The sequence below is a fragment of the Mirounga leonina genome, unplaced genomic scaffold, assembly GCF_011800145.1.
Source record: "Mirounga leonina isolate KUSES-001 unplaced genomic scaffold, KU_Mleo_1.0 Mir_454, whole genome shotgun sequence".
Lineage (NCBI taxonomy): Eukaryota > Metazoa > Chordata > Mammalia > Carnivora > Phocidae > Mirounga > Mirounga leonina.
Window position 1 is genome coordinate 8636263 of NW_023270763.1, and position 18953 is coordinate 8655215.

General features: G+C 52.1%; 1 protein-coding gene across 6 annotated transcripts in view; it reads right to left on the bottom strand.

Annotated features, from left to right (window-relative positions):
* DTX2 (deltex E3 ubiquitin ligase 2) overlaps nt 1-17866 on the bottom strand; it is a 37046-nt gene extending 19180 nt beyond the window's left edge. Inside the window, exons 1-4 of one of the 6 annotated variants that reach the window (XM_034988592.1) lie at nt 17688-17773; nt 16370-16534; nt 4658-5014; nt 1747-2383 (exon numbers count right to left, since the gene is read on the bottom strand). In XM_034988592.1, coding sequence (XP_034844483.1) covers nt 1747-2383; nt 4658-4925 — 905 coding nt within the window. In that variant the 5' untranslated portion in view covers nt 4926-5014; nt 16370-16534; nt 17688-17773. Of the gene's footprint in view, nt 1-1746; nt 2384-4657; nt 5015-7789; nt 8139-16369; nt 17359-17446; nt 17522-17687 lie in introns of those variants that run through there. The other 5 variants (XM_034988593.1, XM_034988589.1, XM_034988591.1 and 2 more) reach the window with 5 other exon arrangements.
* Between the last annotated feature and the right edge of the window lie 1087 nt (nt 17867-18953).

Consider the following 18953-nt stretch of genomic DNA (forward strand, 5'->3'; position numbering starts at 1 on the left):
TCACCTGGCTCCATCCCAGAATCCCAGCTCTAGAACTATCTAGAAATGTGCCTCAAAATAATTTGTAAGACCTTAAGAAGCCCTAGGAGGCTCAGCAAAACTGACCCAGTAGAAAAGAAGCTCTAGCCCTGCTGATAACCATTCTGGGCTAGCAGACAGCATACTTTTCTCTGAAAGATTCTGACCCACATACTGGAGGGGGCCTCACAGAACACTGGGTGGGGCTGAGACAGCACAGAGCCCTGCTTGCTAACGCCTTTGCGAAAATCCAGGGAGAAGGCCAAGTGAAAGCTCCGGTCGCCCCATTCCCAGAAAGACCTCAGGTTCACATGCCCGCCCCCCCAATCTCTGAAGGAGAAGATGCCCAGGAAGATGCCCTGACCCATCCCCCTCCTGTCTACGGACTCCTCCACACTCATCCCTCAGGACGTCTCTGCCTTCCCCTCACTCCGCCTTTTAAGAGAGCTTCAAGATCTCCATGTGTCCCTCACGGCCTGCTCTGAGGCCTGGGCTGACTCCCAGCTCGGCCACTTGCTGGCGGTCCTGCCAACCTCAGCGTGCTCACCTGTAAGCTGAGGACACCACCTATCAGGTGGCCTTACAAGGATGACTGAAATCACTCACACAGCCCAGCTACGTGCACTCAGTGAATGGCAGCCGCCGCCGTGTCTTATAGAAGCTGGCAGGGTCCTCTGAAGCCCAGCTTTAAAAAAATGCTAGAGGCCGGAGCGCCTGGGTGGCTCAGTCGTTGGGCATCTGCCTTCGGCTCAGGTCATGATCTCAGGGTCCTGGGATCGAGCCCCGCATCGGGCTCCCTGCTCCACGGGGAGCCTGCTTCTCCCTCTCCCACGCCCCCTGCTTGTGTTCCCTCTCTCGCTGTGTCTCTGTCAAATAAATAAATAAAAATCTTAAAAAAAAAAAAAAACGCTAGAGGCCGACATCAGTCCAACCCAAACAGAGGGGCAGGGCAGCCACAGGCCCGCGACAGGCCCACATGTCCAGTCACCGGTCACCCTCCCAGAAACCAGCCCCCATCCCGGCTAACATTCAGAAGCCCAACGCCTTCAATAACGCATCCTGACGAGTCCCCTCGTCAGCGACAGGTCCCCGGGCACCCCAGGAACACCCCCCACTGGCCACTCCAGGGCTCCCCTGACTAGTCGGTGCCCTCCGGGGTCCAGGTGGGGCCCATCTCACCATCCTCCTCCAGGCGCAGAGAGCTCTACAAGTCACTGGGCTGACCGCACCAGCGTGGAAGCCACCTGTTGCCACCCGCCACACACAGCATTTTGCTCTCTCCTCAACCAACTGTTAAGCTCCCAAACTGGGCTCAGGGCCTTCCCCTGGCCGAGTGGGAGGAGACTAAACCTTCCACCTCTTGTGTCTTCAGTGCCCGGCACAGAGAAGTCAGTGATGCATCCTCAGGTACACAGCAGAGCTATGCGGCTCAAAGGCCTTTACCTGCTCTACAGAGAGCCTGGCTCTTCTGAGTGAACGAAGGCACTGCTGTTTCGAACCCATGAGGCAACTACCAGCATTCAGGTACCGGAGCTCAGGTAGGCTCCGTGCAAGGCAAGGCTGTGGAAGGCCCGCACCTGGCACCAGACGCCACAGCAGAACAGCCAAGGAGGCAGGGCCCAGGCCTGCAGGTACGTGGGCGTGTCTTCCCAGCTAAGTAAGAGCAGAAACCCAAGCCTGCTGACACGGCGCACGGAGGACAAACGGATCCCCAGTAACACGAGATACCTGGCTCCACTGGCTGTGGACAATCCTGGGGGCTGGTGCTGCGGTCCCAGGTGGGAGAGGCTGGAGTGGTAGAGGGGCTGGCTCCCCAGGGAGGGTGGCGCCCCACCCCAGGGGTTGGTGGCGTTCAGCCTGGGTGCAGACCTAGCCCCAGAGAGCGAGGGCTTGTTGTATGGGGCAAAGGCCTGGTGGGCCCCAAAGACAATGGCGGTCCTGTGGGGGGGCTGGGGGACAGGGTACGCGGGGAGGTTGGTCATGGAGTGGCGGTAGCGGCCTGACACCGGGCCAGTTCCACCGCCACTGAGGCACTGATGGCAAGAGCAGGCGACTCCCGTGTGGCCTGGCGGAGCAATGATGGAGGTCACCGGGTACGGGGGTCCTGCTTGGCGCCGCACGCTGCGGCAGAAGCTCGAAGTCTTGTTGGTCTGCGTGTGGGTGGCGTAGTTGACGGTATAGTTGTACCCCAGGGGAGCCAAGTCCACAAGCTGGTTGCCCCTGGCCACCTGCTGCTCCAGGAAGTCACAAACACTGGCTTCATAAGCCGTCCAGGAACCATCGTCACTCAGCCATTCCCAGACGATGCCCCGGCCGGGGGCTGAGTGCTGGGGGAACAGGTGTCTCCGCACAGCCCGCATGGTGCCTGTTCGAAAAGAAGGCAGACACATAAATGGTGAATCTGCTAGCCCCCCAAAATGGAAGGAGCTTAAAAATTCTCTTTCTACAACCAAAATAAATCAACACGGTCGCAGTGTGCATAGGGTCATGCTGCTATTTGACCTTAAGACTGACACCAGTTATGCTTTCCAAATTTTGGGTAGAAAGGGCAGAAAGCTCCCTCTAGGTAAAGAAACTAGGTGGGGGAGGGGGGAGCGCCTGGGTGGCTCGGTTGAGCATCTGCCTTCAGCTCAGGTCAGGATCTCAGGGTCCTGGGATCGAGCCCCGAGTTGGGCTCCCTGCTCAGCGGGGGTTCTGCTTCTCCCTCTCCCTCTGCCCCTCCCCCCAACCTCGTGCTCGCTCAAACGTGTGCTCCCTCAAATAAATAAAATCTAGGGCGCCTGGGTGGCTCAGTTGGTTAAGCGACTGCCTTCGGCTCAGGTCATGATCCTGGAGTCCCGGGATCGAGTCCCGCATCGGGCTCCCCGCTCGGCGGGGAGTCTGCTTCTCCCTCTGACCCTCCTCCCTCTCGTGCTCTCTCTCACTCTCTCTCTCTCAAATAAATAAATAAAATCTTTAAAAAAAATAAATAAATAAAATAAAATCTAAAAAAAAAAAAAGAAGCAAGAAATTGGGCCCACAGGGATCTAGTGGCAGAGGGGGACCTATGCTCCTATCCTGGGAACTTGGGTCAAAGAACAGCTGTCGCTCAGACTGCAAGCTTTTTCAAAATATTTCTAGCGATGAAAAATATGTAGCTCCACTTAAAAAAAAAAAAACAACTAAAAAATATAAAGAAAATTAAACCGTCCATAATCCAACGATCAAGACCAACCACACAGCTTATATTGCCATATGCATTTCCTCCCATCTGGGCTCCTACGCACGTACACTTAGGGAGCTGACGATCACACTGAAAACTTTTCGGGCTGTGCTCTCGTATGAGGGAGTATTTCTTACATCTCTTAAACTTTATAAAACTCATTATTCGTAGTTACATAAATCCCTTACATGGATGTACCATTCCCTTTGACTTCTCAAGTGACAACTACTGGGAAACACCCTGTGGTTAGCGTATATTCTTAATAAGCCGAACCTGAAGATTAGAGAGAAAAAGAAGAAAACAAACTTGGGCCATGTTTCCATAGCACCTGCCAAAAGATGATCGCCGCAATTCGCTTCTGCCGGTCTCCTGACCTCCACCCTTGCCTCCGTGGCAGCCAGAGGGATGCTCTTCACCTCCAAATCAGATTACAGCACTCCTCTCCCACCGCTCCCCCTTTCAGAATAAAAGCCAAAGTCCCTTCAAGGGACAACCTGCCCCTCCCTCGGGTCTGTCTTCGTTTCTTCCTGGTGACCTGGCCACCTGAGTTCAAACTTTGATCTCTCCCAACACTTGACGGTTTCATTGCCTGATTAACACTCACTGCGACCTAATTCAATACATAATTTCCACATTATGTATCTTGTTTGCTGCCTTGCTCAGTGGACTGCAAACATCAGGAAGGCAGGGATTCCCTCTGCATCCAACTGATTGGAAGCCTTAGCCCTCACACACCCGAGGACCCTGCCGTAGGGATCAGAGCAGCGTTTCTCAGTCCCAGCACCAGTGACATCCTGGGCCCAGAATTCTTTGGCACAGGGGCCAGTCCTGTGCGTTTTTGCAGCATCCCTGGCCTCTACTGACCAGAGCCAGTGGCTCCCTGCCCCACGTTTGTGACCATCAAAAATGTCTCCAAACACTGTCAAATGTCCTGGGGGGAAAAAACACCTCCAGTTGAGAACCCCTGGGTTAGAGGGACAGGGACAGCTCCAGGAGGAAGCTGATGGTTCCATTCTCAGTAATACTGATTAAAACACACAAAAACCCACACATGAGCACGTGGGAGAGTGCAGTAACCTGTGTAACCAGGTCAGACAGACACGTGCAGCGGAGGCAGGACGCATCACCAGGCCCTCATTACTAGCACACTACTTCCATGCTGGCCTGTCCGCAAGACCCTCCAATCTCTGCAGGTGGAAGCAGGCATTTTGGGTTTGGGAAACAAGGGGAAACGGGCTGGAAGGGCCCCTGCATTGTGCTCTCAAGACACTCCCTACTACTGAGAGGTACATCTCATACTGTGGTATCCGGACCACTCACAGCACCTGCCTCCCAACTGAGCGCGTTTCAGGGACAGGACGAAGCTCTGAGAGTCACTGCTATACATAACCCCAACGCGGGCGATCCGACACGTACGAGAGGCAGGAAGTGTCTTACCAGTGTCCTGGCGGAACTGGGTCCAGCTGGGGAGGTCAATGATGTAAGGGGCCAGCGAGGGGTCAGCCTGGCCTAAGGGGATGCTGTGGGCCAGGCTCCCCACCCCGAAGCGCTGGCCTTTCTGCTGGACGAACTGCTGCTCGATGTAGCTGCAGACGGTGGCACTGTAGGGGTGCCAGGTGCCCAGCCCGTCCTGCCATTCCCACACAGCCACCGCCACGGGGCTGGCGTACACCTGCGCCAGGGAAGGGCTTGGGGCCATGGCCATCTTCCCCAGGTCTCCCTCTGCTTTGCCGAACGGTTTCAGACCACTCTGGGCTGGAGTCTCGGGGTCATTGCCCAGTGCTTCCAGAAGACCTGTAAACAGGACAAACAGTTACCAACGCACAGAGCGTCCCCGAGAGTCGGCCTCAGAGGGGAAAAAATGTCTACTTTTCCACAATTACCTTTTCCCCTCATACCTTAAGAGCCTTGTGAGTCTAGTACCTGATCCTGTCTCTTTGCTCAGGCAGCCAGGAAGAATTCAGTCAATCAAGCATCCTACCTGCCTCTGCGAATGTTCAGGGAGACTCAGCGGAGTGAGTCCTGGGTGCTAATCACCAGCCCAGCTTCTTTTTACCGATCATTTCCCTGTGACCTAACTATTGAGTATATCCTTTTATCCTGTGTTTTCATGAATAAGCCCAAACCCCTCGTGCACTGAGGCCGTGGTGACCCCTCACTTACACTATGTGGTGGAGACTCTACTGTTTCCAAAGCGGATTTGTTTGTGAGACACCTGCTATGCTACAGATGGGAAAAACCTGTGTCTCCGAAAGGACTGGGGAGAGGGAGGGCTCAAGGACACCCAGAGGGTCAACGGCAGAGCTGGGACTCAAAGCTTAGTCCTAGCTCCGCCCAGGTCTCCAGGCTGCTCCAGGAGGCATCATTAGCCACGAAGGGTACCCTAGATAAACATTAAAATCTCACAGATGCTGAAGCCCGGCCTCTCCGCACCCCAGTCTGGACCTCGATGACCACTGGTCAGGCCCAGAGGGTTTGCATCCATCTCCTGAGACGTTCCTCTCCCGGCCACCCCAGCCCATCCTCCTCCCTTGTCAACTCTACTCAGCCTTGAGGCCCAGGCTGCGTGGTTCAGGGAGGCTTTCCCTGGCTGCCCATCATGTGAGCTTCTCCCTTGCAGCACCGACCAGAACTCTGATGCCCGTATGGGTAGGATGACGTTCCAGATCTTACTGCCCCTCCAGACAGCACCAAGCTGGGAGTCTGCCTTGTCCACAGTTATATCGCCAGCCCCAGCAGAGGCCTGTCCTAAGTGTTATATACATATTAGTTCAAAACACAGCTGCATGGGAAGTAGCCTGCAGCTGTTTGGAGAAGAGCACTACACTGTGAAGGCACTGTACCGTGTCAGGCCCCCAGAGTACCAGAGGAACAGGACCAATTTAGTGACAAACGCCAAATAGACTTGTTTCACGTATGCCTAACAGACCCACAAGGCGGTACTTCCACTTTATGACAAGGCTCAAAAGAGGTCAAGGTCTTATTGAAGGGCACACAAACACTGCTAAGTGACAGCAGAGAGCAAACCCATCAACCCAGTGCTAATGCCCATTTCCTGGACAGGAAAGCTCAGCCCGACTCTACCTTGGGCTCCACTCTCAGGCCCCGCTGAGAAAGGAGGGAGGAGAGAGGAGACTCCATCCCGAGTCCTGAGCACCCTCAACTGTTACAGCACGTCCCCCAGGGCCCAGGGTTCCCAGTCACACTGTCTGCTCTGATTTCTACACAAACCCCTCATGTACAGACGCTGAACTGTCTCCCCATTTTGCAGATGAGGAAACCGAGGCCCAGAGAGTGGCGGTGACTTGCTTACACAGCTGGTAATAAGGTTCCTGTCCCTGAGACAGCACTGCACCACCAAGGTTTCGAGAAGACTCAAGACACCTGCCCCACAAGGCAGGCAGATCTGGAGCAGTGCATGAAAATGAACAGGCACAGGCTTACTCTACTCGCTGTATCATCTTTTTTTTTTTTTTTTTTAAAGATTTTATTTATTTGACAGAGAGAGATACAGCAAGAGAGGGAACACAAGCAGGGGAAGTGGGAGAGGGAGAAGCAGGCTTCCTATGGAGCAGGGAGCCCGATGTGGGGCTCGATCCCAGGACCCTGGGACCATGACCTGAGCCGAAGGCAGGCGCTTAACGACTGAGCCACCCAGGCGCCCCTCGCTGTATCATCTTGACGGAGGTACCTGAGCTCTCCAAGTTTGCTTTCTCCCACCTGAAAATGATGATACTAACGCCTGTTCTCAGTGCTTTTCACTGGTGTTCCGAGAGCTCTGTACAGAGCACCCAGCGCAGCGCCAGGCACACAGCAGTTAGCCGCCAAGCCTGTCCTCCTTCGCCTTCCCTGCTCTGGCCCAGCCCCTGCTACCCCAAGACCTACATCCCCACCCTTCAAGTCTGGGGGAGGAGCGGTGGCCCAGGGCGGCACTGAGCTACACACACAGCATGAGGACGCGGGCGATGGAGGAGTCAGGCCTGCGGGAACTGGGAGCCACCTGCGGGTGCCGGGGCTGTCCCCGAGCTGCTCGCTGCTCCAACAAAAGCACACATCCCACTCTGGAGGATCAGACCTGGGATGCCCTTGGGCCGGCTGGCTTATTAGCTCAGTGATTGCAATTAGAAGTCTCTGTAACCACATCCAGGTACAAATCACAGGACTGGTTTCAGAGCCAATTAATCCTGAGCCCAGACTTTCCTCCTGGCACCTCCTGGCAGGCATCACTCATCTCGCAGGCAGCGGAGGCCTCCTGGATATCAGCACACGTGGTATGTTCCAGCATGTCTGCACATCCCCAGACGAACCAACTCGCAGAGCTCTGCCAAACAGCCTGCGAGATACGGGCTAGAACTGCAGCTGAGGTTCTTCACGAAAGCATTTGGCCTCCACACACCAAGGGTCCACCCTCATCCAGGCACTGTTGGGGTACTGGAGACCCAGAGAGGAAGACGACATGGCACACAGCCGCTGTCCCCCGTCATAACACGCGGCCTCCTCCTTAGGTCCAGACACAACCAATTCTAGCAAGTGCCAGAACGTTCAAAGCCATTGCCTACTGCCTCCTACCTGTTGATCCTGCTGCTACACGTGTCCAGACTCCAGTCCTCTCTCCACCAAAGAACCCAAGCGAACGTGCCCATCTTTCCAGACTCAGCCGCAGCAACCCCCCTCTCCTGAGCCCTCTGACCCACACCCTCTGCAGAAAAGCACTGACTCCACCCCCCAGGGCTTCAAACACGAAAGACTGCATTTATTGGTTTCACTGTCTGTCTCCCCACTGGAACAGGAACTCCCTGAGGGCGGAGCTGGAGCTAACCCAAAGCTGGGGCTTCAGCACTTCAAATGCCTAATATCCCAGAGGGTCTCAAACTCCAGCAGACAAAAGAGAGGAGAACCTCCTGCTCCCGGGGCCTGGGGCACATTTGAAGCCAGACCCACTGGTGTTCCACTTGAACACGGCAATTACACGCACACAAGGGCTGTGTCAAGGAGCCCATTCTCTGCAACCACCTCAGCCATCATGAAGCTGTAGTTCAAAAACCTAATTTGTTTCGGCTCTTAACGACAGGGGCTGTTGAGGGTGTTCTTAATTATGAAAATAATAATTACTATAATTGGCCATGGGAAAAAAGCCTCAATCTGGAACTAAACACCTACAATAAGGGAATTCTTAAGGAAGTTACAGTATATCCCAATGATGGAATACAAGTCCTGAAAGATGTTTACAAAAGGCCTATGGACCTCTGATAATGCTCATGACAAACACGAAATACAGGATACGGAACAGCACCCGCTCCGCTGTTAGGCAGGACGGTGTGTCATTTACTGGGCACCTACTGTGGGGCGCTCTGGTCCTTCAGGCTCTCTCAACCCTCAAATGCCCTTGAAGGTAGGCATTGTCCCCCATTTTATAGGGGAGAGAACTGAGGCCAAAAGAAATTAAGAACTGGGGCACCTGGCTGGTTCAGTCAGAAGAGTGTGCAACACCTGATCTCGGGGTCGTGAGTTCGACCCCACGCTGGGTGTAGAGATTACTAAAAATAAACTTAAAAAAATTTTTAAAAAGGCTAAGGGCACCTGGGTGGCTCAGTCGGTTAAGCATCTGCCTTCGGGCACACAGCAGACAGGCACCAAGCGTGTCCTGATTCCAGGGTCCTGGGATCGAGGCCTGCATTGGGCTCCCTGCTCAGCAGGAAACCTGCTTCTCCCTCTCCCTCTGCTGCTCCCCCTGCTTGTACACTCACTCTTTCTCGCTCATTCTCTGTCAAATAAATAAATAAATAAAAATCTTTTAAAAATGTAGAAAGGCTGGAAGGAAGGGGAAAAAAAGGCTGCAAGGAACAACTCTGAAATGTTCTTTTTTTTTTTTTTTTTTAGGATTTTATTTATTTATTTGACAGAGAGAGACAGTGAGAGAGGGAACACAAGCAGGGGGAGTGGGAGAGGGAGAAGCAGGCTTCCCGCGGAACAGGGAGCCCGATGCGGGGCTCGATCCCAGGACCCTGGGATCATGACCTGAGCCGAAGGCAGACGCTTAACCGACTGAGCCACCCAGGCGCCCCACAACTCTGAAATGTTAACAGGAGTGATGGAGTTACGGTTCTGTTTTGTATACCTCTTTCTGTACCTGCAGATGTTCCACAATGGTCATACTACTTCTTAGGATGAGCCCAAAGTTACATTTTAAAAAATATCAACAACTTCGACCATGAGAAAAACCTTCCTGCTTTCCTTCGCATTCTCTTGCGGGATTTACCTGCAAATCCTGCCCACAGCGCTGCGCCATGGGGCACAGAGGATTGCTGCTGTCCTACCAGGGAGGCATTTTCACACAAAAGAAAAAAGTTACATGTGTCCCAGAGTCTTTCTATCCACAGAGGATTTAGAAGAGCTTTAGAACAAGATCTGAGCTGGCACAAGAATCTGAGTGCAAATCATCTTGCCTAACTGTGGGCCTCCAGGTGCGGGAACCACAGAAGCGGATCCCATGAAGGTTGCGGCCTCTGGGAAGAGGTCCCGGAGTGTGGTTTCTAAGGCGGTGCTCAGACTGTGATCATCACCTTACCAACATGTGAGGACCCTGTTTCATCCCTCCAAAGCCTACTGAAATAAGTACTGGCTTCGTGCATGCCTGGGCTCAGCGGTTCACCCTTCGGTCCACGCAGGGACAGGGACCGGCCCCCACCCTCCATCGTCCCGAGGGGAGATGGAGACAGCGGTCAGAAGGTGCGCGCACACACACATACACACATGCACACACACACGTGCAAGTACACTCCACCCTCGTGACTTTGGAACAATCACCATCCCTTCTGTAGGCTCTACCACTCAGGCAGTTGGATGGATTTTCCGGCCCCTGATGATTACCAGAACCTATTTGCAAATGGGATCGCAGGCTGCTCACTGGTATGTAAAACGCAGGAACGTGCTCTTTCTGACAAAGAAATGGCCTCCGTGCCAACTTCTCCAGAAGCCCAGGATGCTGTTCTGCAGAGCGCAAGAGTTCTGAGGGGCATGGATGGGAACCCAGTGAGCCCAGGCTTATTTCCTAAGCCACCTCTCCTTTGGGGCCTTTCCAAGAAGCTCGGCCTGAAACTCCACACCCACCAGCTGACACGAGGAGCGTGACCTTCCAAGACCTCAGGACAGCACAGCCAACCACCCTGGCCCTGGCAGGAAGCCTTCCCACAGACCCGGCAAAGGCCAATCCTGCATACAAACATGGCAAAGAAATGTCCTACCTGACCAGAAATGTTGTTTTTAATGCAAATTTAAAACAATGGAACATTATTTTTTTGCCTATCAAAATAGTTAAAAAAATAAAATAAAAAAACAAAATAAAGCTTAATTTCAATACTTGGTGCTGGCAGGAGTATATGGAGTCCTCCTACCCCTGGGAACGATAAACCCTTTCCAGAAAGATGTGGTAATATGTACGGAGTGGTTTAGAAATGTTTACTTGCTTTGACCCAATAATTTACCTAAGGAGATAGAGACATAAAGATATCTGCCACAGCACTATTTTGACCCGGTAAGAGAAGTATAGAGGAAACTCAACAGAAACCTACAGAAGTGTTCACACCAGCTGCCTTTCGACTAGAGAAACCGTAGGAGGCCTCTGGTTCGACCTCCTTACCTACCTGAACTCTTCACATTTTCTAAAGTGAAAAAGTATTATTTCCGTTATCAGCAACACATCTCTTTAAAATGCCCAGCACTTTTAAAAGACCATAAACATAAACCAAACCACCACTGTCACTTAGCATCATTACTTTAAATGGCTGCTAACTACCCCAGTGCGGTTTTGCAAACAACAGACCTCCTCAAAGTACCATGGCACCTCTTTGCCAAGACACATCCCCATCTCTGAGTCCCAAGAAAAGGCATAAAACAGACCATCCATGCGCCTGAACTATAGGCAGGCACTGCAAGATGGGGCTTCTGTCTCGAAAACAGATGGCTCAAGCTGGTGCCACCCAGAACTTACCAGGTTTCTGAGAGATGGAAGGACACTCATACATGATCTGTCCCCTACACACGGGGCTGCTGGAAGGGAAGGGACAACTCCTCTTCTAGTGGGTGCCCGCCTGAGCCCTCCAGGGGCAGGTCAGAGCAGAACCTTCCAAACAGGGCTCAGTAGGCCACAGGGTGGGGCCCTGTAGTTGAGTGTTCAACTCTTGATTTCAGCTCCGGTCATGATCTCAGGGTCATGAGATCGTGCCCCACCTCAGGCTCTGTGCTGAAGCAGGGGCGGGAGGGGGCCTGCTTGGGATTCTCTCTCTCCCTTAGCCCCTTCCCCCTGCTCATGCTCACCCTCTCAATAAATAAATAAATAAATAAATAAATAGCCAGCAAGCCACAGGGTGGCCAGGGGGCAGGCCCTAGCAATCTTTGATTCCCTGTAGGCAACCTCCTCCACCAGCACCAAGAACCGCTATGTTGCTCCTTCTCTGCCAGAAGCAATGTGCCCTGGTCCCCAGGCCTCCCCAGGGGGTCAAAATGGGGGAGCAGTGGAAGCAGTAACAGCGATGGCCACCAACCTAGGGCTTATAAGGCACCACGCACTGAGCACCTTCCACAGGTTTTTGGGGTTTTTTTTTTAAGATTTTATTTATTTATTCATGAGAGACAGAGAGAGAGACAGAGGGAGAAGCAGGCTCCCCGCGGAGCAGGGAGCCCGATGCGGGACTCGATCCCAGGACCCTGGGATCATGACCTGAGCCGAAGGCAGACGCCTAACCGACTGAGCCACCCAGGCGTCCCTTCCACAGGTTCTTAAACGTTTAAGCCTCACAGTCCTGGGCGCAGGTCTTCGCCTGACTTTACAGATGAGGACAGGAGGCAAAAGATAAGCAACCTGCCCAAGATTCCACAGATCTTTTTTTTTCTTTTTTTAAGATTTTATTTATTTATTTGACAGAGAGAGATATTGCCAGAGAGGGAACACAAGCAGGGGGAGTGGGATAGGGAGAAGCAGGCTTCCGGCTGAGCAGGGAGCCTGATGCGGGGCTCGATCCCAGGACCCTGGGATCATGATCTGAGCCGAAGGCTGACGCTTAACAACTGGGCCACCCAGGCGCCCCAAAAATCCACAGGTCTAAGGAAACCCAAATCTGTTTCCAGAGTCCAAGACAGAAGGGGTATGCTGATGCTGGACACATCGGCCTGCCGGCTAGGTTTTTCCTGGCCAACACAGTTCTTAGGTTTTGTTTTTTTTTTTTAACTGAGCTGTTGTTTAAAAATTGGAATATTCACCATTAAAAAAAAATCCAGGGCGCCTGGGTGGCTCAGTTGGTTAAGCGACTGCCTTCGGCTCAGGTCATGATCCTGGAGTCCCGGGATTGAGTCCCGCATCTGGGCTCCCTGCTCAGCGGGGGGTCTGCTTCTCCCTCTGACCCTCCCCCCTCTCATGTGCTCTCTCTCTCTCATTCTCTCTCATAAATAAATAAAATCTTTTTAAAAAAAAAAAATCCAGGTTTCCAGCTTCTGGAAAGCAGAAAAATTGGCAACATTTGCAGCGCTGACCGAGATTCATTAACCAACCAGCAACAACTAGTTGAACCACTGTGGTGGCTGGGACACATTCGTCAGGTTACCACAGTTACCACGACTCCCCTGGCAGGAGTCAGCAAACTTTTCCTCTAAGGGGACAAAAGAGCACATATTTTAGGCTTTGCAGAACATAGGGCGTCTGCAGCATCTACGCAACTCTGCCACGGAGAGTGTGAAAACAGCCACAGACGACGTGCAAACTAACTGGAGTGGTTAGTCTACAGCTCCCCCAACACCCGTCACCACGCTCCCACCATCCTGGAACTACTTCTCTGCGAGAAATACTTCTCTGAATCCATTTCTCTTTCAAAACGTAGGGAAGTGCCTCTGCCCTCGGCAGATACCCACAGGCAGAAGTGGCCACTTCTAACAATCAATGTCCACATAACATCTGAGTGCAATTATCTAACCTGGCCCTCCACGAGGGCACAGGCTCCTTAGAGGCAAGGACTGAGGTCAGGAAAAGATGTTTTAAACAAGACATAGAACACTGACTATAAAAAACAACATCAACAACAAACAACAACAAACAAAATCTCACTATGTTAAAATTAAGAATGGTTCAACAAAAGATGTCTTAAATAGAGTACAAGCTAGAAGAAAATATTCACAATATGAACAAAGGATCAAAATCAAGAATCTATAAAGAACTGTTACAATCAGTAAATAATAAAACGTTGGCAAAAATCATGAACAAATATTTCACAGGAAACATGCCAATGAGCTTATGAAGAGACATTCAATGTCAGGGCTCAGGAACACAGAAATCACAACCCCAATGATCCCATTTTATACCCATTCAATCGGCAAAAATAAAGTCTGCCTATAGTGAGTGATGGCAAGAATGTGGAGCAGCTAAGTCCCATCCACCGGTACAACCACTTCAGAAAACAGTCTGGCTAGATCTATGAAAGCGGCACCTTTATTTACCCTATAACCCAGCAAAATATCACCCCTAAGTTCATACCCAAGAAAACCTCTTGCACATGTACTGCAGATGTGTATGGAAATGTCCAGAGCAGCACATTTTCAACCGCAGAAATCTGGAAACAACTAAGTGCCCATCAGTGGAAGATTAGATGCATGAACTGTGGCGTGTTCACTCCACAGATTATTCAGCAGTGAAAACAAATGAACCAGATGACATGCAATAATACGGATAAATCTTAGCAATATTTTTTTACTTTCCTTAGAAACACATAGGTACAGGGCGCCTGGGTGGCTCAGTCGTTAAGCGTCTGCCTTCGGCTCGGGTCATGATCCCAGGGTCCTGGGATCGAGTCCCACATCGGGCTCCCTGCTTGGCAGGAAGCCTGCTTCTCCCTCTCCCACTCCCCCTGCTTGTGTTCCTACTCTCGCTATTCTCTCTAATAAATAAATAAAATCTTTTTTTTTTTTTTAAAGATTTTATTTATTTATTTGAGAGAGAGAATGAGATAGAGCATGAGAGTGGGGAGGGTCAGGGGGAGAAGCAGACTCCCTGCCGAGCAGAGAGCCCGATGCGGGACTCGATCCCGGGACTCCAGGATCATGACCCGAGCCGAAGGCAGTCGCTTAACCAACTGAGCCACCCAGGCGCCCAATAAATAAAATCTTTAAAAAAAAAAAAAGAAAAGAAACACATAGGTACAATAAAACTACATGAAAGTGAGGGGATAATGGTTATCTCAGGATGGGGAGAAAGATCAAACGATTACACGTGTACTTTCCTTTCAAGCTTTTGTTTTGGGTGACTGGAATGCAGGAGCTTACGACATTCATTAAAAATCACGTAGGCAATAAATAAAAGCAAGCCACGCATCAACAGTGATGAGTGTGTATTAACCTAGCTCTGTGTTTACCCGAGGTAAACATTAAAACAAACACATCTTACCCCAAGCGCCAAGCACTAGCCCTGGCACATGGTTTCTGTGGGGCCCATGGCCCCATTCCTGTTGGGTCTCTTCGGCACCTTCCGTATGTTTGAATCCAGACTCACCTTCCTTCCTAATTCTGCTTCCCCAGTGGATGCCCTGTCCCCAGGCACTTAGGAGAAAAACCTGGGTTTCTAGCTCTTCACCACCTTCCCCCCACAGCGACGCAGCTGCCATGGCTCACTTTCTCCTCCCTCCTCACCTCCTCACACCCGCTGCCAGCATCCGCTTGGGACCTTTGTGCCTCTCTCACCCTGGTAAGTGTTCTCTTCCAACTGGCTTCTCCAACTCTGTTTCTCCTGGTCCACCCGAGAGGCACGTGCAAGATTGAGCCTCCCGAAGCATAGTTCCCGAATACATTTCAAGTTCCTTGGGTTGACACTGAAAACCCATCACAATCTGGTCCCTCCCTATCAACAGAATTTGCCAGCGCACTTGCCTTCAATACCTTCTTTTCCTCTATGCCTCCCCTTCCCCGGCCCATACCCAAGAGTTTAAGCGACAACTGCTCCCCCCATATACATCCAGTTTTCCCACCTCCATGCCCCGGCTCCATGCAGAATCCCACCCACCTCGCCACACATCCTCACCTTACCCATACTTTCAAGACCCAGTTTAAACAGCACCTCCATGATGCCTCAAGGTGCCCAACTGAAAGAAAACACCCTCTTAGCAACTTCCACAGCCCTTGCCTGCCCTTTACAGTTCTCTATGTCCATTCTATCTCTTCAAGGAGGCCATGAGCAAACTGGGGGCAACAATCTCATGTCTAACCCCCACCCCCATCAGAAACTGGTGTGGTGTAAGGAAATAAGTCACAAAGAGCATAATCCCGTCTAATCCATCCCATACTTCCAGCCAGTGTGCTCGTTTAAAATGCCCTCCTGGAATTCTTCTGCTAAAATCCTGCTCCCCAGAGCCTTGGCATGGCCCACAAAACCCTCCAAACGCAGCCCTCTGCCTACCTCACCAGGCTCCTCTACCCCACACCCATCCCTTGCTGCCCTGGTCACACAGAGCTACTTACAGTGGCCCAGGCGCACCAGGTAACTTCTGGACTCTGCAGATGCCGACTCCTCTGCCCGGCTTCTCCCCTCCTTTTCAAGTCCTACCCCTTCACAACTCACCTTAGTTATCCTCTTCCAGAAGCTTGCTGACCCGCCCTCCGATCCCTTCCTGCACAAATGGGGTTAGGGGGGCAGGGGGCTGGGGCTCTGCCCTGTGATTCCTCCCGCCTCAACACATAGCACACCGACAATGCCTTGCCACTATCTATGGTTTGTCTGTCTGTTCCACCAAATGATGAGCTCCCAGGTGACAGAGCTCTTGTCGCTCATCGGGGTGCCCCACCACTGAGCACGGGGCTTGACACAAAGAAGGCACCCAGTTTTGTTCGTGCAACAAAAGAAATAAAAATTCCCAGTTCAGATGCTGAAATCATGACTTGTGTCCTTCACCGCGTAAAGCATGCCTTAAGTGGAAAGCATCCTCTAAGACTGGTTAAACAGGAGAAGCCCTTGACAAGAAAGCACTTGACTCTATTTGAGACAGTTGGCAATCAACAATCGACTCCCAAGGCTGACTTTCATTCCGGAGACCTTAAATTCCATGCTCCCCAGTCTCCATCTCCGCTGAAAACCAGGTCCAGAAGGCAGCAATGAGAAGTCCCTGTGGCTCTTACCTTTTCCCTCTGGAGAGCTGGCACAAACTGTCCCTTCTTGACGGAGACACTAGATCCTTAGGAGGAATGACTTGTTTGAGTTCCCATCTTGATATAAAACGCAAACAACAAAAATGGAGCAAATCGGAAAGCCTTGCTGACTCAGCAACGCAAATTCCAGGGCACCTTCACCAACAAGGAAAAAGATGATCAGGTTTTAAATGGAGAAACAGCGGTCAGTGAAAACGAATGCACAGATGTTGGGTCTGTGCACTGCGGCCGGGGACTGGAAATCACCAGATTTATTTTCCAACAGCCTGGGCAGGGCAGAAGGTACAACAGTCTCCCTCTACCCGCTCAATAATCAAGGGGATGGTGGGAGGAAAAAAACAAAAACTTCAGCTCTTTCATGGAAAGGCCTAACCGGACTTCATAAGCCAGTCTGCAGTGTAAGTAACCACGAAAATTAGCACACCAGAGAGGGTAAAAGTTTGGCCAAGGTCACACAGCAAACGAACAAGAGGCCTAGTTACAGTTACCCGGATGGTAAAGCCTGATTTTGGCGACCAGAAAGTCCACCTTATAGAACTCTACTAGAGGAGTTAGGATGGCAGGCAGAAATATTCTGAGTTAATTCTTAACGTCCAAGCGCCTGTGCACACACTATTTCCATTGTTACTGGCACGTAGAGAAGTGGAACCAGGCTGGCTTGAGGGGGAGGGGGGGTACGAAAGAACAGCTTCAGAAAAGAGCGTCTTCTAAATCCTCTTCAACACACATTATGCACCCCTCAAAAGTAACACAGGGCCCCAGGAAACAGGGGTTTCCGGGAGGGCGACCCCTACTTGAGGCGAGGGAAGCAGAGTTAGGGGACAAACTCTTTAAAAGTACAGCCCCGGGCTCCAGCGAGTCGTCCACCTGAAGGCAGAGCCCAGCCGAAGCCACACCCCGAACCACAGAGCCCGGTGGCAATATCCCCGCCGCCTCGGCCCGCTCCTGCGGGAAGGGGTACCCTCCTCGCGACCGCCCCAAACTCCCAGGGTCTGCGCCCCTCCCCCTGCTAGCCCTTCGGCTTCCACCCGGCGTTCACCCTCGCACCCAGTCCTGTCCCAAGCTGCCGGCGCGTCTCATTTCCCCAACTCCCGCCTGCGGCTGCCCCAGCCCGGCGGCCAGTCCTCCCAATCCCCCCGGACCTCACCCCCGGGCTCTTCCCCGGCCCGGCCCAGCCCTCCCTCACTCCCACGCCCGCCCCCTTCCGGTCCCAGCTCGGCTCGGTCTCCCCCGCGTCCCCGGGACCCCAGCCCTGGCGACAGGCAGGTGGCCTGCCCGCCCCTCTCACCGAAGCTGAGGAAGGCGAGGGGGCAGGCTGAAGGCACCGCCGCACTCGGGCTACAGCTCGGGTTCGGCCTGGGCACCGCTCCGACTGAAGCTCCGACTCTGAGGAGGTAGCCAGAGTGAAACTCGGCGTCGCAGCTTCCTAGCACTCCGCTGCGCATGCCCAGGACGCGGGGCCTTCTGGGAAAGGTAGTTCCGTGGGTTGGGGGTGGGGCGGGACCCAACCCGACACGCACCTGTTCGGGTGTATCTATTCTTCCTTCTTAGTCCGCTCACTCACTGACTTACTTCTTCATTTACTTATTTACTTTTAGATCGTGTTTACCCGTACATATGTGGTGCCAGGCCCTGTGCTGGGTCCTGGGGATTAAAACGTGAGTCAGAAACGTGGTTTCTCTCCTGCGAGAGCTTCATATCTACTTGGGGAGACAGACACTCAAACACGTAAATACAGTACAGGGGGATGAATGTGAGTTTAAGCACAGGACTTGGAGCACAGAGGGTGTGGTTAATTTGGGGGAGGTGTCAGGGAGACATCACAAAGGGGTCGGATGCCTGAGTTGGATTTTAAAGCACACACAGGGGTTTGCCAGATGGAGTACAGGGAAGCTCTTGCAAAGGAAGAGAGATGTGAAAGTGCTTGATGCATTCAGGAAGCAGTGAAACGTTCCCTGTGGCCAGGGCAGGAGGGTACACGGAGGGGCTGAGGACAGGAGAAAATAGATTAGGGTGGACAGCAGGCTGGGTAAGATTATGATTGTCTTTAAATGCCCATGCAAGGAATTTAGGCAATGGGAGCCAGTAGAAAGATTCAAGCAAGGGAATGACAGTCAGCATTGCACTTTAGAAGGATACCCTGTGTGGTAGGTGGAGGATAGGTTTAAAGGACAGAGAAAGGAGTGGGGAGACCAGTTTGGAGGCTGTTGCTGTAGTCCACATAGAAGGCCTGAACCAGGTTGGTGACTACTCTTTTGGGATCACAGACCTCCTTTACAGAGCTAAAGAAAGCTATTCCCAAAATACGCTCAGATAGAAATGTTCACACACATGTACATGCAGGTCACACATACAATCTTGCACACAGTTTCACAGGGTTCGGAGTTCTCTGAATCTGGGACTCTAGTTGAGTGTCTTTACATAATCTAATGTCACTCATACTTCATCAGGGATTTAAGAAAGAGACACCTCCCACCTCCCCCCATCACTCAGTTCAAAACTTTATTTTATAGAAAAGAAAGCTGAGGCCCAGAGAGGGGGACTAATCAACCCA